General features: G+C 41.8%; 1 protein-coding gene across 1 annotated transcript in view; it reads right to left on the reverse strand.

The window, feature by feature from the left end:
- LOC138610914 (NACHT, LRR and PYD domains-containing protein 12-like) overlaps window positions 1-21,353 on the reverse strand; it is a gene marked incomplete at its 3' end in the record, with an annotated part of 150,988 nt that overhangs the window by 127,429 nt on the left and 2,206 nt on the right. Inside the window, exons 4-9 of the mRNA XM_069683790.1 lie at window positions 11,444-11,679; window positions 8,607-10,073; window positions 8,195-8,537; window positions 6,191-6,364; window positions 3,639-3,812; window positions 1,023-1,196 (exon numbers count right to left, since the gene is read on the reverse strand). Coding sequence (XP_069539891.1) covers window positions 1,023-1,196; window positions 3,639-3,812; window positions 6,191-6,364; window positions 8,195-8,537; window positions 8,607-10,073; window positions 11,444-11,679 — 2,568 coding nt within the window. The remainder of the gene's footprint in view (window positions 1-1,022; window positions 1,197-3,638; window positions 3,813-6,190; window positions 6,365-8,194; window positions 8,538-8,606; window positions 10,074-11,443; window positions 11,680-21,353) is intronic.

Raw genomic sequence — 21,353 nt, forward strand, 5'->3', positions numbered from 1 at the left:
TTAAGTATTAAATAAATAGACCAGTTCAAACTTGCAAATTTACTTGAGCAGCAGTTTCTTCCCACGCCGCTTCTCTCTCTTTTGCAGCTGCAGCCGTGTTACTTTATTTTTCTAAAAACATGCTCGTATTCGCTGAACGTCCGCATGAGGATTTCGAGCTCCACTGGTGTGACGTAGGAGGACCTCTTTTTGTGTACCGTTGCCACGGTGAATCGTGGTATCGGGGCTCCATTAAGGCTGGCTTTTTATAGTCAAAGTGCACGCACTTAACTCTGGCTGAACTTACTCAGAGTTGATTGAACTAACTCTGATCAGCTGTTGGAACCAAAAACTCAGAGTTTCCTATCTCAGAGTAGATCAACTCAGAGTTCAGGGATAGACTCAGAGTTTGTTGAACCTGCTTTGTGAAACGGACTCCTGCTGTGCAGCCAAACACAACAAACAAGAAATACAATAAAAACCAGCAGAAAATAACTGAAGAGTCGACTCAGAATAATAAAGTTTCCAACATGCCAAATATGTCAGGATGAATTTTGGGGAATGTGAACAAAGACATGGACAGTATTTCTGTTAGAAATAGTGGAGCCAGAAACTCAAAGCATCTTCACTTGAAACTTTTCAGTCGTTACAAGAAACAAAGATTTCAATCAGAATGTTGGAAAAACTAAATACTGAATATATTTGTTATTTTCTGCTCGTACAAACTGAATAATTAATAAATGTATCTATGACTGATTTATTTAAAAACATGATGTGGAATAAAAGATGAAATCAGGTGTTTCAGAGGTTCACAGTGAATTATACAGTGTAGGATTTTTCTTCTTCTATGAAGGTTTTAAATGTGGAACTCAACATTGCTCTGCTACAGTCAATGGACTAAAGCAGTGAAGAAGAAAACAGACTTTAGCATTAAGATACTCAGTGTGGATCAGTATAATATCAGCCTTATGACTGCAGTTTAGTGTCAACACAACTTTCACATCATATTAATCTCAGCACAGAAGTAAAACATGGTTTCTGACCTCAGAGTCTCCAGTCTACAGTGTGGACTCTCCAGAAAACCACACAGCAGCTTCACTCCTGAATCCTGCAGCTTGTTGTCACTCAGCTGCAGCTCTCTCAGATGGGAGGGGTTGGACTTCAGAGCTGAGGCCAGAGAAGCACAGCTCATCTCTGACAGACTGCAGCCCCTCAATCTGAATAAAGAATAAATGATGAGACTTTAGAAGACAATGTTCCTGCATGAAATCCTTTAATGTTTAATAATGTGTTCAGAGCTGAAGAAGGTGAAGAAGGTCAAAGGTTAGAAAATAGAAACTCCAAACACCTGAACACAACAGGATGCAGGTTCAAATGTGTGAAATACACAAAGTGAAAAAGAGCTCTCATTAATATTAATGACAACATGCTGCTACTTCAATAAAGACGCAGTGACTTCACCTCTTAAACTCTGCAAGTGTGACAAGTTCAAATATAACACACTCACAGTCTGATACAAGTTACAGTTTAGTGCTTCTTGGTCTGTTATGATGTTCAAATCTGTGATCAGGTTCAAAAGATCAAACATTTATGAGGACTGATTCAAATAGAAAAGATATTTAAAAACTGTTACACTATTAAAATGGTTGTAAACAGGGCTTGACATTAGACAGGTACCTTGACAGGTAGAATTGGGCAGTGGCGGGTGACTCACTCACTCTCACTAGCCACTCTGGCGGGTGGCATTCTATTTTTCTTCAGTAAGGAGACTGCTTTAAAGTTTTTAATACGGGACAATCCTGATCTGACGAGAGGGAGAGACAGCGCGGTGAGAGAGAGATGATCCAGAGTGTGATCTATGAACAGTTTATCACAGTTTATAATCATGTGATCCAGCAGTGAGCGGTTTACAATCATGCAGCGCAGTGATGACACCGATCTGTGTGTGGTTCTCTACCCCTGACTAAATAGGGTCGAGATCTGTCCCTGTATTTCCACGAACAATCATATTTATAAAGCATTTAACCACATCCACAGGCTGTGAATGAACTGAACCGGAGGTGATCCACACGTAGTTTATCATTTATCATGCGGCGCAGGGAGGAGACACACGTTAGGAGAGGAGCAGATATGACACAGATCTGTCTTTCTACCTGGCTCAATAACATCGTGATCTGTCCGTATTTCCGCGCACAGGTAGGCTACTATAAAATATAAACTCCCCACAAGCTGGCATATGTCCATATGCTGTGTACTTCATATATTTCACTGATAAACACAGAGAGGAGCGTCAGGCTTCGTGATCAAACTAAGTTTCATGTCATCACTTCAGTCCATACTCACCCGCTCCCTCCCTCCCTCCCTCTGTGCACCTGCGCAGCAGCTCTCCCCTCTCTGTGCTGCCAGTCTGCATCACAGTTTTTTGTATTATGTTTTTTCAAGTCTTATTAAGGTGAGTGAGGCTCCGTGTTCATTTGATTACAGAGCGGACATGAGCACTACCTGCACACTGTACTGCCTTGCATTTGCTCGCCAGTGACCACACATGAAGCCCCTGTGAAGAATCATAATGTGGCTGCACAGAAGTGTAACAAAGCCCGGAGTAGAGACAACAAAGAAAAGAAAACTTGGTGAAACAGAAAATGAAAAAGAGAAAAAGAAAAAGAAAAGACCAAAAGGTCAGGTCGCTGAAAATGGTCCAGCAAAGAAAATAATGTAGCTGCACTGACTGTAGGACGTACGGCTGTGACAAGGTGAAGAAACAAAATGTGGCTAGTGAGCAAAAAAGTTAATGTCAAGCCCTGGTTGTAAAGTGAATTAGGTGATATTTTAAAACATTTGATTGATTCTTTGTTGTTGAATTTAAACTGCAATAGAGGTCTTCTGTGATGGTGAAAGTGGTCTTTTAATCCCTCACCAGGAGAAATCACAGCACTTTGCTCATTTAACTTCAGATGTCTCTGAGGAAACATCACCCAATCACTGTGTGTTTATTTCTCCTCATTTTTCAGGGTGGAACACAAGAAGCACCAGTGGCTCCATCTATACAAACTCCTGCTGTGCAGCCAAACACAACAAACAAGAAATACAATAAAAACCAGCAGAAAATAACTGAAGAGTCGACTCAGAATAATAAAGTTTCCAACATGCCAAATATGTCAGGATGAATTTTGGGGAATGTGAACAAAGACATGGACAGTATTTCTGTTAGAAATAGTGGAGCCAGAAACTCAAAGCATCTTCACTTGAAACTTTTCAGTCGTTACAAGAAACAAAGATTTCAATCAGAATGTTGGAAAAACTAAATACTGAATATATTTGTTATTTTCTGCTCGTACAAACTGAATAATTAATAAATGTATCTATGACTGATTTATTTAAAAACATGATGTGGAATAAAAGATGAAATCAGGTGTTTCAGAGGTTCACAGTGAATTATACAGTGTAGGATTTTTCTTCTTCTATGAAGGTTTTAAATGTGGAACTCAACATTGCTCTGCTACAGTCAATGGACTAAAGCAGTGAAGAAGAAAACAGACTTTAGCATTAAGAGACTCAGTGTGGATCAGTATAATATCAGCCTTATGTCTGCAGTTTAGTGTCAACACAACTTTCACATCATATTAATCTCAGCACAGAAGTAAAACATGGTTTCTGACCTCAGAGTCTCCAGTCTACAGTGTGGACTCTCCAGAAAACCACACAGCAGCTTCACTCCTGAATCCTGCAGCTTGTTGTCACTCAGCTGCAGCTCTCTCAGATGGGAGGGGTTGGACTTCAGAGCTGAGGCCAGAGAAGCACAGCTCCTCTCTGACAGACTGCAGCTCATCAAGCTGAATAAAGAATAAATGATGAGACTTTAGAAGACAATGTTCCTGCATGAAATCCTTTAATGTTGAATAATGTGTTCAGAGCTGAAGAAGGTGAAGAAGGTCAAAGGTTAGAAAATAGAAACTCCAAACACCTGAACACAACAGGATGCAGGTTCAAATGTGTGAAATACACAAAGTGAAAAAGAGCTCTCATTAATATTAATGACAACATGCTGCTACTTCAATAAAGACGCAGTGACTTCACCTCTTAAACTCTGCAAGTGTGACAAGTTCAAATATAACACACTCACAGTCTGATACAAGTTAAAGTTTAGTGCTTCTTGGTCTGTTATGATGTTCAAATCTGTGATCAGGTTCAAAGATCAAACTGAGACCACTTCTAAAACATGTTTTTCTCTGGTTCTACTATTTAACGGTTTGTGTTTGAGTAAAATGAACTTTTGTTTGATTGTAAACAACATTTCTCCGACTGTCAAATCAAATATTCTCATTGAGGTCTTTTATTTGCAGAAAGTGACGACTGGGGGGTTGGACTTCAGAGCTGAGGCCAGAGAAGCACAGCTCCTCTCTGACAACCTGCAGCCCCTCAATCTGAATAAATGATGAAGATAAAATGACAGATTTCCCTTAAAATGAGTGGAGTGACTTTTCCATTGTGTTATGTGGATCATCAAGACGTCAGCCTTCTGCAGTCAGTCATACACCTTTTCATGTCCGCACAGGTTCATAACATGCTGCTGATGTCAGTCACGTGTGTCATTAGAGAACCATTAACACATCAGACATGTTGGACTAAACACTGTTCACTAATTCATTTATTCAATGGCCTTCTTCTTACTGTATTTGGGGCTTAGTAGGTCTATGTAATAAAAGGAGATGTCCACATTTGTTGAAGTCTTAAAATAACAGCCACATGCTGTCTGCACATGAAAGACTCATTAGTGGCAGTAATGATTCCTACTGTCCCCAGTGAGTGTGAAGTGGTCCCTTCCTAGCAAAACTACACAGCAGGATAAACTCCATAAGTTCATGTGAAACTAATATGAAGCTTCAGCAGTCTGAGTCAGCCAAATCAAGTCTGTGTCCACCAACGTTTCAAACTAAGAACCAAATTCACTCTTTGAGTCACTATTCCTCCACTGCAGCTCAACAAGCAGACAGCCAAACACTAAACACTTGATATGTGTCGCTCAGTCTGCTGAAGCCTCTATTAGTTTAAGCTCAACTGTAAAAGTCATTTTGTAAAGTGACAGACTGAATGTTTGTCCTCCATCTCGTAACACTGGAGTCAGGTTATGAGAGGATTTCTTCACAGACAGTATGGACAGAAGGAAAGATGACAGGCATTAAATAACTCTATAAATAGATGTGCATGTGGGAATGTGAGTGTTGTAATGAGACTGACTTGAATCAATATGAACCTCTGCATTAAGACAAACATGTTTCTGGTGCAGACTATTGATTTGTTTTAGCTGAAATCTAAAGTTGTTTCTTCAGATAAGTCCTCAATGCTGACATGAAAACAAAGCAACACTTTGATCTGTTAGAAAGAAGAACAGGAAATAATATAGAAGCTTAGATAACTCAAACTTAATGCTGTCACTCAGAATCATCTCTTCATGTGGCTTTAAGCAGGTGTAACACTTGTTCTTTTGAAGGATGCTGCACCTTTTGACCTGTTCAAATGACTTTGATGTGTCATTTAATCTTTATCCAGCTTCTAAAGTTTGACTGAACTTTGGTCAATAAAATCTGCATAAATGTACAGTCTGTTCATGTTGTAAATCACAAACACTATGACTGATATTCTTGTACTAATTACATCAGTCTTTTTTTAAACCTTCAAACAGACCTTGAATCCTGCTCTGTTGTGTTGTTGTGGCTGCTGTTAGGCTGCTGTTTATTACTCTTAGCTCTGCTTTGATGCACACCACAGCACAGCAGCTGTGTGGGCTGTCAGCTTCTGATACCATGAAGATCATCACAGTTCCTTCCTTCACCTTTACTGAGCTCTGCATTCATGTCTCTCTTTCCTGTATCGCCCCTGTCTCTCTGTCTGTGACACAGAAGCTCAAACTCTCTGCAGCCTGTTTTCATCTGCTATCATCAGATCTACGACATCGTTCACATCCCTCACACACACTACAGCCTCGTCACTGCTGACATCATCTTCACGGTCTGATCGACACCAATGTGAGTCGTGTGGAAACTTTCAAACAATTAATTTCTCCTTTTTCTTTTCTTGACTTGTTGTTTGGAAAGACAGAACATTTTTAAATCACTCCTTCAGATCTGTGATCAGGTCCATCCTGAAGATTAATGACCCAAAACTTTAAAACCTCATAAGAAACACTACATGCTACAGTCAGTAAACTTACTGAAGAGTCTCCAGTCTACAGTTTGGACTCTCCACTCCAGCAGACAGCAGCTTCACTCCTGAATCCTGCAGATCGTTGTTGCTCAGGTCCAGCTCTGTCAGATGGGAGGGGTTGGACTTCAGAGCTGAGGCCACAACTTCCCAGTGAGTCTCTGACAGTCCACAGCCAACAAGTCTGTTATGACACATTAATTACATGATATGTTATAATGAAAGAGACACTTTGTGTTTACTTCGTGAGTCTGATCACAGTTTGACACATCAGGTTAAATAAAAATCTAAGTTTGCTGTTCACCTCAGGGTTCAGCTCATCTTATCTTTCTGTGTTTGACATGAAACAATAATTCTCCTCACTCCCTCTCGTACCTGCACACTTTGAATCTTTGATTTGCTTTAATATGCAGATAAAGGAGGAGAAAACGTCTGTCTCCAAAAAGTTAACATGAGGTCGTCTTGATTAAAAGACATTTTTACAACTTAGTTAAAAAGACGATCTGTCTTTGCTGGCTACCTGCTGCTTTCAGGTTCACGTGCATGAGTGGGAAAAATCAGTGACTGCTGTCAAGTGGGACCGAAACCAAAGGGAACTATTGACAGTATTAGACGTGGACATATTTAAATAATATAATAATCAAACATTTTGATGTGTATGACAGCTGAGCGCATGAAGTTCTGTCGTCTACATTCTGTTGTGAGCATCTGAAGAACTTATTCAGCAAACAAACACAGTTAACAAACCGGTAAGGTTTAATTATTGTTACCATGATGTCACCAGAAAGATGTTCTCAGTGTATCAGTATTAAGAGAAATAACACTGGTGTGTATACGATCTCTTTAAAAGTCTGGATTTGACCAGAATGTTCTGAGATATTCATCAGACCTTAAATATTGGTGGAAGCTGTGCATTTCCTGCTCCTACTCTTCTCTACAGCAACAAGAGAGAGAAACACCTGTCAGCTTCTTTCTGTGAGCAACAGAATATCAGGAAACACTTCAAACACAGCCATGTAACACAACCTCCCTCTGTAAACTGTGGAACTCATGAGCAACTAAATGCACCACTGCTCAGTTCAACACACTCAGGGGTGTTACTGTGACAGTCTGTGTCGTATGAGCAGCAGTTTACAGAAGCTAATGTTAGCTAATGTTAGCAAACTGTACATAGATATTGTTGTGTAACTGACATCACCGAACCAGTTTGCAGGTTTGATGACGATTCTCTGCTTGTGCTACCAAATCACTGTGTTACAGCTCTCAACATGATCCCATAGTTTCACCTGTGGCCACAGCGGCTGCAGCAAACATTAGATACTACATCTGAATCATACTAATAACACTTATCCTTTATCTATAGCACTTTGTAGAAACACGTTTACAAAGTGCTTTGACAACAGAAACACTGGATATATACAGAGCATCACAAAGTAAAATAAAGTGCTTTGTAGAAATAGAAAATATAAAGCAGAGTGTGTTGCGTCCCCGACCATCCTCTGTCCTGACCAGAAACATGGCAGAAATAATCACATGAAAGCAATTCTCTCTGTCTTCAGAAATCTGCTTTAGAAAATGAAACAGATCTTTTTTTAAACTTTGAAGAATAGTGGTCATAGTTATTGATTAGATAGCACACCTTGCAGAATCTACTCATGTAGTAATCATTTTACTGATAGCTGGAAAATACTGTTATATATATATGTCGTTAAATGCTGCTGTGATAAAACATCAGCAGAAAAAAGGTCAAAGGTGACACATATTAGAAATAACTAGAAAAGCTTTTCCTTCATGAACTTGACAGCAGGAAACAAAACTGACTGAAACAACAGTTTTGCATTTCAAACATTTGAAACAGCTCAAGAGAATCTGTGACAGAATAAACTGACAGATCATTTGTGCAATAAAAGAGTGGAACAGTATTTAAGAGTAATGATAATTCTATAGTGATGATGTTTGAAGAACTGAACTACTTATTAACCTGATTTGTAATTTTAATCACATCTGGACTCACCGAGCCTTTCTGCAGTTCCTCACAGCTGGAATCAGTCTCAGTCGTCCCTGATCTGATGTTTTGTACTTCTGCAGGTCCAACTCATCCAGAACCTCCTCTGACATCTGCAGCATGTAGGCCAGAGCAGAGCAGTGGATCTCAGAGAGTTTTTTCTCTGATCTGTTCTCTGACTTCAGGAACTCTTGGATCTCCTGGTGTACTGAGTGGTCGTTCATCTCCATCAGACAGTGGAAGATGTTGATGCTTCTGTCAGGAGAGATATCTTTACTGTTCATCTCCTTCAGGTTGTTGATGACTCTCTGGATGATTTCTGGACTGTTGTCTGTCCGGCCCAGCAGGCCTCCTGAGAGTCCCTGGTTGGACTTCAGAGAGAGGCCACGACGGAAGCGAACAAACAGGTCCATGAGACCACTTTTGTTTGCTTCCTTCATGGCCTCTCTCTGGCTGGACTTCAGAGAGAGGCCATGCAGGAAGCGAACAAACAGGTCCAGGTGACCATTCTTACTTTGAAGGGATCTCTCCATGACTCTCCTCAAAAAGTCATCCAGGGAGGGGTTCGTCCTATCATTCTCTTCTAGGAAAGCCTCCAGTACTTGCGTGTTCTTGTTTGTGTAACAGTGGAACATGTAGACTGCAGCCAGGAACTCTTGAACGCTCAGATGAACAAAGCAGTAGACTGTTTTCTTGAAGATCACACACTCTCTTTTAAAGATCTCAGTACAAACTCCTGAGTACACCGAGGCCTCTGTGACATCCAGACCACACCGCTCCAGGTCGTCTTGGTAGAACATGATGTTTCCTGTCTCCAGATGTTCAAACGCCAGCCTCCCCAGCTTCAGAAGAACTTCCCTGTCAGCCTCCATCAGTTCCTGAGGACTCACCTGATGTCCCGCATCATACTTCTGCTTCTTCCTCTTTGTCTGAACCAGCAGGAAGTGTGAGTACATGTCAGTCAGGGTCTTGGGCAGCTCTCCCCTCTGGTCTGTGGTCATCATGTGCTCCAGAACTGTAGCAGTGATCCAGCAGAAGACTGGGATTAGACACATGATGTGGAGGCTCCTGGATGTCTTCATGTGTGAGATGATTCTGCTGGACAGCTCTTCATCACTGAACCTCCTCCTGAAGTACTCCTCCTTCTGGGCGTCAGTGAAGCCTCGGACTTCTGTTAGCCTGTCAATGTATGTAGGAGGGATCTGATTGGCTGCTGCAGGTCGGGAAGTTATCCAGACGAGAGCCGAGGGAAGCAGATTCCCCTTGATGAGATTCATCAACAGGAGGTTGACTGATGACTTCTGTGAGACGTCAGACACAACCTGAGTGTTGGTGAAATCTAATGAAAGCCTGCTTTCATCCAGGCCGTCAAAGATGAACAACAGTTTACAGACAGCGAGCGTCTCTGCTGTGAGCTTCTGTAATGTTGGATGGAAATCATGAAGCAGCTTGAGAAGACTGTACTGCTCGTCTTTGATCAGGTTCAGCTTCCTGAAGGAAAGCAGAATCAGCAGACTGACATCTTGGTTCTCCGAGCCCTCTGCCCAGTCCAGAGTGAACTTCTGCACTGAGAAGGTTTTTCCAACACCAGCGACGCCGTTCGTCAGGACCACTCTGATGGGTGTCTGTTGGTCAGCTAAGGCTTTAAAGATTTCGTGGCACTTGATTGGAGTGTCACGGAGGGTCTCCATCTTGGAAGCTGTCTCAAGCTGCCTGACCTCATGTTGGGTGTTAACCTCTTCACTCTGTCCCTCAGTGATGTAGAGCTCAGTGTAGATTCTGTTGAGGAGGGTTCCACTTCCTGTTTCATCAGTTCCTTCAGTCACACGTTCACATCTCGTCCTCAGACTGATCTTATGTTGATCTAAAACCTCCTGCTGACCTTTTACTAAAAAGAGAAAAAAGTGTGAAATGAAACCAAGAACATTTGACAGTCTGGTGATTATCTTATTGCCAAAAAGAAGATCAATATAAGAAAATATAAAGTGTTAAAGTGTGACAGTGCCACATTAAAAAAGTAAGTGTCAAATCAATTGTAAAAGGGAGTGCATGAGAAGGTTTTAAATCAGAGAGATAGCCTAAGTTTTTGAATGCCTGTTTTGCCTTTAATGCTGGTAAACTTAAATATTCCACAGTAAAGTCAAAGGATGTGTGCATGTGGCAGTTATGGCTGGTAATTATGACTATGCCGAAGTTGTATTAGCAGGATGTGGCGTAGACGCTGGGGGAGGATCAGTGTGCGCACTGATTGAATTATGTAGCGCCAGGCGAAAGCACTGCAGCTACCCTTTTAATAATCCATAGACTGTTCAAATGTGAAAGTAAAATATGAGGATAACAAGAACTTTGAATGAGCTGTGGCGAAACTGAAAGAAGCTAAAAGGATTATTGCGACTCTCCGTGCGGGCATCTCCCGCGGCTGGACACGCAGGAGGGGAAACAACAACAAAGACAGGATCTATCATGTGGATTATTCTCCCTCCTGAACCTGGGTGAGACCGATGCCTTTTTCTATTTGTTTACTGGTATACCAGTTGTGATCGATCGCCTTTTTGTTGAGGCAAACGGACGGCGGATTTATTGTTTGTTTTCTGGGTGTAAAAGCACTAAAAAGAAATCAAGTGAACTTTCGTTTATTCATATTTCGTTAGCTTTGGACTCTTAGTTGGTTTTGAATGCACAATGGAATGACTTAAAGGGTTGGTTTTGTTGTATTTAAATTTTCATTTGTCGGACTGAGCTGAGTGAACTTAAGTTACTTGTGTGACGCACACTGGTTGATCGCTTAAATAGCCTGTCAGTACAAAGTGGCTCTAAAAAGGGGTGAAACTTATCTTAAGAGGAAATTAACTGTTTCTCAGTTGGAACTTTCTGTTTATAAGTGTTACAGGTTCTTTTCTTCTAAAAGAACCCCTTGAGCGTTTTAACCCCGACAAAATAAAAAGGTTGAGTGTTACAAAAGGTTGTAAAGTCCAAATCAGCCTCTGACTGTGTGTCAGGGTACGTGTTTGATTGACAGCAGAGAGAACAGATTGATCCTCACTGATGTGCCCCCCCCCCATCTATCTTCAAAGGAGAACACGGGACACGTGACACAGAGCAGATCTGTCTGCTGGAGCAGAACACATCAGTTCACATGTGATGGTATTTATAAAGCTCTTAATGTTGGTGCTGAATGACACAACAAATGTCTCTGTATGAAAACAACAAGCCGTGTTTCAGACGTGATGACATCAGCAGACTGATGGACGGTCTTACTTTGTAAAGTGCTGGTCTGACTGGCTGTCTGCAGTCCAGGTGTTGTTCTGGATCTTTCTCCACACTGGGGACAGGAGGAGTCTCCTGATGAACCACACTGGTCCCAGTATGAGGGGAGGCACTGTCTGCAGAACCAGTGTCCACAGCTGGTAGAGACTGGATCCTTCAGGACGTCCTGACACACAGCACAGCAGGACGGCTGCTCCTCCACAGGAACATGACTCCTCTTCTTCTCTCTGTGAAGACATTTCTTTATGACTGAAATGATTTGTTGAGTTTGGTAGAAAAATATCACCATGTGATCAACACTGTGTAGAAGCTGTGATAGCTCACAGAGAGCACTGAAAGTGTTGGTCTGTCACAGACTCTGCTAGAGCCTCCTGCTCCTCTTAGACCCCACCCTCCTGCTGCTTCTCCTGCACACACCCCTCTGCTCATTATCCAGTCAGCACCTGCCAGCTTTTTCCATGCCACTGACTCTTCCCCTCATTTCAGCCAATCACTTGCCAGCCTGCTCCTCCTGCCACACACCTGTGGCCTGTTAGCTCATTCACCCCTCAGTATTTAAACAAGCCATCTTGCCTTTGTCATTTGCCGGATCGTAGTTTGAGCTTCTTCCTGCTTCGCATCCCGCCGTTCTGTATGTATTGCCTTTTGGATTTTGACCTGTGCTTGCTACATGTTTTTGAACTTTTGCCTGTCGCCTCTGTACCTCTGCCTGATTCTGTAGATTTGTGGTTTTGACCTCGGGAAAGGACTGTACATTGCTCAAACTAAGTAACTGTTGCTGCCTTACTCCTGCCTCTGCCCTGTGATTCTGCGTATGGGTTCTCTCTGATCTGTGACACTGTCCTTTCATTAACTGCTTTCCTATCTGACAGTCTTATTAAACATTCAGGGATCTGCCTGTAGTCTGTTAGTAATACAAACACTTCCTGCAGCTGCTTCACAGTAAAAGCCTCCATTAAAGACAGCTGATTATGTCCTTCACCGTTTTACTCTCACTGTGGGCGGCTCAGCGTGAGTAGGTCATGTTTGAACTGAGGTCAGAAGTGGCCTAAATTAAACTGAAGTAGAGCAGCAGGCTCATTATTATTTTAGGATTATTACGCCTCTGTTACGTTCCGTCCTCCGATGCCTCTGAGCCGGCATCAGAGGACGGAACGTGACGAAACGGCGTCTGTGTAAACTGCAGAGCCGGCAGGGCGGGACAGCACCGTGTGTGTTTGAAGCACGCGCCTGGTTTACACTTCACACACGTTTTGCTTCTGCAACGCTGGAGCGCTATTTAAAAAGACTCTGGGGCGGCGGCGTTGTGTGGTCCAATGTAGAATGACAAGGTGGCATGAGGACGGAGCTTCGTTACGGCGCTGAGGAGGAACCGCAGTGTAAAAAAGGCTTCAGACACACAGCATGTAACAGAGGTGTCCCAGGTTCAAGTCCAGACAGGTGCCTTTGTTTTCAGGCCCTTTATGTCTTCAGTCACTTTCCACTGTTCAGGGACGGACTGGGACATAAAAGCAGCTCTGGAGTTTGACACAAACATCACGTGAACACAACGTGGTCCCTGACAGGGTTCTCTCATAGCCTCATTTTATCTAACAGTGCTATACAAGCCAGTGTATCGATGTAGAACCATCACTAATGTAATACTACCACAGACACAATGATGTCAGTGTGCTGCAGTGTTTATATATCTGTGTCTCTCTCTAGTTGAACAACAATACTCACTGAGTGTCACAGCCTGCTGTGCTCCTCATCCTGAATAAACACATTTAAACACATCAAGTCTTTTCTTTACGTTTTATAACCACATTGTGACTGCAGCAAGTTTCTGAATCTTCCTCCTGTTCCTGCTTTATTTACGTATATCCCAGCATGCAATGAAAGTAACTCTTCATAATGCAGAAAACTAAATAATAATCACTCAATTATTCAAGTCAATAGTTTAACAACATACGTTTCACCTGTTTGCTGTTTTTCACATTTAATGATCCAAATATAAAAAGATTGTAATAACTGGCAGTGACAGCGTTTAAAAGGGAACATAAGGTCTGAGCATTTAACTGTAATGAAGCTGTTTGATGGGACTTGAGATACTACTGTCACATGTATTGTCTCTGTTGTACTTGATTTCAAAGTACTACAACCAAATACTTCTAGTGTTATAAAATGTTTAGATATTATCGGTCGACTAGGAGTTAGAGTACGGCCCTCACATCTTTCCTCCAGAGGACAACTGACAGCAGCCGTTTAATGTCCTGATAACACCTGAATCCACTGGAGAATTACCAAGTGCAACTTTGAGCCTCATTTTTTCACCATGTTTTACACAAGTAGTGAGTTAAAGAGAAGATGAATCTATAGTCCACAAATGTCCCCTGGGTAATAAAGCTACACACAGCTGCAAACAACTTTAAACAACATGTAACCAACAAGGTCCGGGTAGGTCCGGGTATCATCGGATAATCTGTTCTGTGATCAGAAGTACGGAGCAGTTTTCTCGTTTTGTCACTCAGAATCAAAAATTGAAAAAACGGCAAAAACAATTTAAACTAAACGGTCCAATCAGATTTATTGTCCATTTATTATTTTGGATTTTATCACAGTGAATAAAGAAATAAATGTGGCCGTCACGTGACACGGAAGTAACAGTTGTCAAAATAAAAGCCCCTAAACAGCGCTAGCTGGTAGGCAGGTAGGTAGGTGGGTAGGTAATTGTTTGATTATGTGGCACAAGAGCTGCCCCAAGAGGCCTCCAACACGCAGAAAGGAAAACAATATTTGCAAAGCAAGCCAGTGACATCTCTCACACCCCACTGCATATTTAGATCCTCTGGTAAATTGTAAAGAGAAATATGTTCTGTAGATTTATAATGTGCATTTGTCCACTGAAACAAGGAAGATGACACTTTAAGTGTTATTTTCTCATTTCTATATGGTTGTGAGGTAACAAAGTATATTTGATTGCTGGAAATGATCATGTCTATACATTTAGATCTAGTTATTTTTGGGCATAGACAAACCGCAATCATTCTTTGGCAGCTGAAAATTACATGTAACTGTTTGTTGCCTATTTTTATACACATTTGGAATATATACCTGTTCGTAAAATGAGTCACTCAGGCCAAATGAAATGATAGAGCAATGTACCTTTAAGTTCAATTGTAATATGTTGTATAATTCATATCATTATTTTGCTGTTGTCGTGATTATCCTAAACCACGTCACTGTTTGTAACCTTCAGGGTGGAGGATGGGGACCTCTGCTGGTGACTTTGAGGATGCTCTATTTGGCTGGACAATGTTAACTAAACAACATAAAATTATTTCACTTAATAAAAAAAAAATCACAAAAAATCTTCAGTTGTGAAAAGAAAATTGAAAAAAAATAAGTTAATAACCAAAACAAAGATCTGTGATGATTTGAAATTTGGCTCAAATTTGTCTGAAAGAAATTAGATATTTTTTTTAATGACCTCATCTTCATATAAATGTTAATTTGGGGTTAAGATGAAACAAAATATGAAACAAAATGTTTTGCAGACTTGCAAAAGAAATAATCTGGTGATATGATATAAGAATGTAGATTTAAGTTTCTATCTATCTACCTATCTATTTTTCTTCTAGCCAGCTGTGCTGTTTAGGGGCTTTTATTTTGACATTTTAAGTGTTACTTCCGTGTCACATGACGTCCCCAATTTATTCCTTTATTCATTATGATAAAAGTTAAAATGATAAATTGACAATAAAACAGATTTGACCGTTTTGTTTAAATTGTTTTTGCCATTTTTTCAATTTTTGTTTCTGAGTGACAAAACGAGAAAACTGCTCTGTTCTTCTGTTTTTTCGTTTTTTGTCTAAAACAGATGCTGTGTCTGAAACCGCATACGAACATACTGCCTACTACATACTCAAACAGTATGTACTGCATACTGCCTACTAACCTGACTATTAGGATGCCGGTGGCATCATACTCAGAGCCGTCTTCTCCGTATCACGTTACTTAATCGTTTGCGTATGTCCGGTCTGATCTCTGGTCCATCTCCGCCATAGTAGAAGCTGAATAGCCGGAATGTTCTTAACGGAAACCTGGCTCCGTGAATTTGCTTCTTTTTCGGAGCTCCTTCCCCCTGGATGTAGTTTCTTCAGCTCTCCTCGCGTCACCGGCAAAGGTGGAGGACTGGCATCCATATTCAAGTCTACCTTTCACTGCCAGCAGTCTCCAGCTGTCAGCTGCTCCAGCTTCGAGCTCTAACTCTTTGAGGTAAACTTCCCTGCGACTGTTCTCTGTGCGGTGGTCTATCGGCCACCCAAATTTAACAAAGCCTTTATGCAGGACTTGGCAGACTTTGTATCGGGTGTCACTCTTAAATATGATCACTTTTTAATTGTTGGCGACTTCAACGTGCATGTCTGCTGTGAGACCAGACCGCTGGTCAGAGACTTTCTCAATCTCATCGACTCTTTTAATCTCACGCAATCTGTTTCGGAGCCGACACATGACAAAGGCCACATTTTGGATCTTGTGCTGTCATATGGATTGAATTTGCAGATATCCGAAATCTGTCACACACCCCTATCCGACCATCTACCTGTTTTATTTTCCCTCTCACTGCCTGCATCTTTAACTACGAACTCCGCCCCCGTTCGCTGTCTCCGTGTTTTTAATTCTTCAACTCCTTCGCAGTTTTCCGCTGCTTTTAAAGACTCTTTCTTGTATTCTGTGGATGATTTTGGCGACCTCAGTGTGGATGTCTGTTTGACTATGTTTGATTCCCTCTGCACTGAGATTTTGGACTCCATTGCTCCCTTGACTGTAAGGCGTGTAAAGCCTCAGACTGAGCCCTGGCTGAATGAGTCCACTCGCGCGCTCAGACGCGCATGCAGACAGGCGGAAAGAAAGTGGAAAAAGGACAAACTCCATATTTCTTGGGATCTCCTACGTGACTGTTTCCTTACGTATCAGCAGGCTGTAAAAGCTGCTAAAACTGAATATCTCTGCCAATGCTCACAAACCGCAGGTTCTATTTAATGTGTTTGATTCTCTTGTGAATCCTTGTGATGCTGTCTGTATTGAGCCTTCTCCTTCTCTGTGTGAGGATTTTCTGCAGTTCTTCATCAATAAGATTTCTGCTCTTAGGTCCCCGCTCCCTCAGTCTGCTCAGGACCCCTCAGTTCCTTCAGCAAGCTCAGCTGTTTTTCAGCAGTCTGAGCCTGTTTCTCCACATACACTCATTGAAATAGTGGAACACTTGCGTCCTGCGAACTGTCCATCCGACAGCATTCCATCCCGCCTGTTTAAGGAGGTTTTTAGCTCAGTTCAGTCTTTTATTTTGTTTCTTATAAATCGGTGTCTCAGCGCCGGATGTGTTCCATCCTCTTTCAAACATGCCACAGTGCAGCCTCTCTTGAAAAAGAAAAATTTGGATCCCGTGGTTTTATCTAACTTTAGGCCAAAGTTTCAGAGAAAGCTGTTTTTAACCAACTCCAAGAATTTTTACAAAGGGCCAATGTTTGTGAATTGTTTCAGTCTGGTTTTAAGTCTCTTCACAGCACTGAAACTGCTCTTTTAAAAGTTTTTAATGATCTCTTGTTGAACCTTGATTCTGGTCACTGTGCCTTTTTAATTCTTCTTGACCTGACAGCGGCGTTTGACACAGTGGATCATACAATCCTTCTCTCACACCTTGAACACTGTGTAGGCATAAAAGGCACTGCTTTGGGCTGGTTCAAATCGTACCTCTCTGAAAGAACACTCTCTGTGCACATGGGCCAGTTTTCCTCCACAGTGGCCCCTCTGACATGCGGGGTCCCCCAGGGGTCAGTTCTGGGCCCCCTACTGTTCTCCCTTTATATGCTACCCCTGGGGTCGATTTTTAGAAAGCATGGTGTTCCTTTTCACTGCTTTGCTGATGATGTGCAGGTGTATTTACCATTCAAGGTCCCTACCAAAGACTCTCTTCAGGCCGTGCTTAACTGCATGAGTGATGTTAGAACATGGATGGATCTAAACTTTTTAAAATTAAATGAAAACAAAACAGAGGTTGTCCTGTTTGGTCGCCCTGACCTGGTTCAGGTCCTTGCTAGCTCTCTTGGCTCTTTGGCACCTCACATAGGATCCCATGCCAGGAATCTTGGTGTGATTATTGATGGTGCTTTTAAACTGGACAAACAGGTCAGCTCAGTAGTCAAATCTAGCTTTTTTCAGCTGAGGCTTCTAGCCAGAGTTAAACCTTATCTTTGTCAGAAAGATCTCGAAAAAGTTATCCATGCTCTTATTACGTCTCGTTTGGATTATTGTAACTCATTGTATTTTGGCATTGACCAGTCAGAGCTCAACCGCCTGCAGCTGGTCCAGAATGCAGCAGCTCGTCTTCTAACTGGGGCAAAGAAGCGTGAGCACATAACTCCGGTGCTTTCTGCACTTCACTGGCTTCAGCTTAGGTACAGGATTGATTTTAAGATTCTTTTATTTGTTTTTAAGCCTCTGAATGGGCTGGCCCCGGAATACCTGTCTGACCTTATTAAGGTACACCAGCCCTCCAGAGCCCTGAGGTCAGCTGATCAGGTGGTCCTGGATGTCCCTCGATCATTTTATAAATCGAGAGGAGATCCAGCGTTTGCTGTTGCAGCTCCCACTCTGTAGAACGTTTTACCTTTTACTGTCTGGACTGCAAATTGTCTCACCACTTTTAAAAAACTTTTGAAAACGCACTTGTTCACTGTGGCCTTCAGCAGAGGATAGTCTCTTTTATTGGGTCTTTTATTTGATTAGCTTTATCCATATTGTTGTTTTTATGTTTTTATATGTTTTATGCTTTTATTGTTTTTATTGTTTCTTCCTGCTTTTATGTAAAGCACTTTGGTTGGCCACTGGCTGTTTTAAATGTGCTATATAAATAAAAGTGACATTGACCTTGACATTGACATTGACAATGCATTTTGGGGCGGTTGAGTACAACCAGTGAGCTACCGTCTCATACTCAAATGTCCGGGCCGATCTAGTATACATCTGGGCATTTCTCGCATACACAAAATTGCATACTATGAAATGGGAACAAACGACATACTCAATTTAACGTCACGGTTAGTATGATTAGTATGATTAGTATGATAGTATGCGGTTTCGGACACACCGATGGACTGTATAAAAAGATGGACGACATGACAGCTCCCTAAAAGTGAAGCCAAAACATCTCGAGCGCCCCCTGCTGACTGGCTGCAGTATAGGTCATAAAGCCCGCCTCCTCCATGTTAACAGATGGGACATGAGTCAAACTATAAAATCAAAATACACGACAGATAATTTTTTCTCAAACATGGTTTCTGTCATTATAGTTAGTTCTCATCCTGCTGATTTACGTCCAAGTGTTCATTTTTCTGACAAGGTTATTTTTAATTATTTATTTGATGCTGTAAAAATGATGATTGACAGCTCTGTTGACAAATTCGGCTCCTGCAGCCGATCTGTTCTCGATTAGCAGACTAGAGGACGATCCGCGAGAGGAGACGTAACTAAACAATCACTACAGTCATTGAAGTTTCCATACCTGTGAACGTTAACCTCAGACCAACACAGAGAAGCTGTTCTGCTGTTAAATATGCTGGTGTGCGGGATCCTTGCTGTTTTTTCAGTAAGTTAAATGTGTGTTTTAGTTAGCGGAAGTGGCTACGGCTGCTTCACCCACTGATCTCTACTGCGCAGTCCCTGGCTCCGTATGACGTCACCATCACAAGATGGCAGCACCTATTGCAGGGGCTATTTCAACATCACTTTCGTACAATGGGAGCAGATGGAGACGCGTTGTCCATCTATATATACAGTCATTGGTCGAAAACGATAAAACGAGCCGTTTTCAGCAGTTTCGTTTTGGGTTATCTGATCACAGAACAGATTATTCGATGATACCCGGACCTCAACGCAAAGACATTATCAAAGTAAGATTTTAAATCATAAATCCATGAAAGCATCGTTCTGAAAACTAAATCCAAAGAGCGAACCGTCAACACCGAGAATCAACGTGAGCAAAGCTGTTTGTATCAGAGTGGTAGTCTGCCACCTGCTGGTTTACATATGCACATGCAGCTGTGATGTCACCAGGCTTGGGGAGCAACAGAATACAAGTAACGGCGTTACGTAATTAGGACACAAAAAAAGGAAACTGTATTCTCTTACAGTCACAGACAAAAAGGTGGTAATTACATTACAGATACATTTATTAAAAATGGGGATTACTAGCAGGATTACAATTTTAAAATACATTTGAAGATGAAGACGATTTAATACCAAAGATGCTCTATAACAGTGGTTCTCAACTGGCCTAGCCTCAGGACCCATCGCCACCTTTAATGATTAATCACGACCCAAATTTCTGACGTGTTTTAACCACTAAAATCTATTTCATGAAAAATGGTGCAGTTTGGACCTGAGACAGAACAAAACATCACAGAATGTCAACATCACAAAACACACCAGTGTAATAGTCACCCAAAATGACCAGCAGGTGACATTGTGAGGAAAATATTCTCTCCACCATTTATTCATGTAACGGCCGTTTTTCCGACAGAAATAAAAAAAAGTGCATAATAAATGCAACTACTGTGGGGCTCATCAAGTTTCAAGAACGTAAATGTAGCTGGGATTATCCACTCAGTGGATTAATGGAGTGTGAATTAACTACACTACTACTGCACGCATGGGACCCACTTTTGGGTCCTGACCCACCAGTTGAGAACCATGATTCTATAACATTTGGCGTCTCATTTCTAACCTGTCCGTCTGACCATCTGATAATAACATGCACCTGCGCGCACACGTTACGACACTTCACTGCGCTTCACGATGCTTCACGACACACACATCTCACAACCATAGACTGTAGAAATAATGGACGTCGTCTCAGTGACGTCACCCATTGGTTTCTGAAGAAGCGTTTTGAAGCCCGAATTGCGCCGCCGCTGGGGGTCGCCATATTGGAAACGCCAGAGCCAGCTAATCCAGCGTAGCTAGCGGTTATTATCCATAGACTGTATAAATAATGAATGAGCTAGTTTGGCTTTGCCAGGAGGAGATTCTGTTGGTGACTGACTGCAAGCGTTTAGTTATCAGACTAAAGAAGTAGCGGACTCGCTGCTCGCTCGCCCGGTGAGAGAGCGGCGAGCCGACACGTAACTTAAAGTAACCGGTCTTCTCATCACTGCAGTCTGCTGTAATCTCTACAGGGAAAAGCCAAAAACTCCTGACTCCTATTTACTGGCCGACGATTAAATAAATGTTTGATAAACACTGTACAGGCTAACAAGCAGCTAAAGGGAGCACAGTATACCTGCTACTTAGTGTGAAAAATATTTCAATACAATAACACTAACATTTAACTCACCGTAAAGCTGGAGCTCAGACTTCTTGCACAGCCATAAAGTTCCATAAATCCCACAGAGAGATTATTTGTCCAAACTTTGAATGGAAAAAATCCCCAAAAGTCTCCAACAACACAAACAGGTGAAGTTAAGCTCAGTGTCTGTGTCTGTGTTGATGTCGAGCACACAGCCTGCAGGATCCACCTGTCAATCAAGTGATCCGACCCCTATAATTTAAGGCTTAATGTAATTAAAACGGGTGTGTTATAAAAAACATGCACCCCCCGTACAGTTATCTTGAACAGTAAAATCAGCTATTTATAACAAACCCGTTTTTTTTTAACCAGGCTGTAAACATGTTTATTTCAGCTGTAAAAATGGGCATTTTCCCACCTGCTGTAATGTTATTTCTTGTTTTCTGGAGCCTCAAGTGGCCACTCGAGGAACTGCAGTTTTTTGCACTTCCGCATTGGCTTCATTTTTCAACACTGGAGGTTGCCGCTTGCTCACAACACTGCTCCTCAAAGTTGCCTGGAGCAACATCACAGTCC

This window comes from Semicossyphus pulcher, unplaced genomic scaffold (assembly GCF_022749685.1).
Source record: "Semicossyphus pulcher isolate SPU_LCO1_2020_fin unplaced genomic scaffold, fSemPul1.0.p SCAF_6, whole genome shotgun sequence".
Lineage (NCBI taxonomy): Eukaryota > Metazoa > Chordata > Actinopteri > Labriformes > Labridae > Semicossyphus > Semicossyphus pulcher.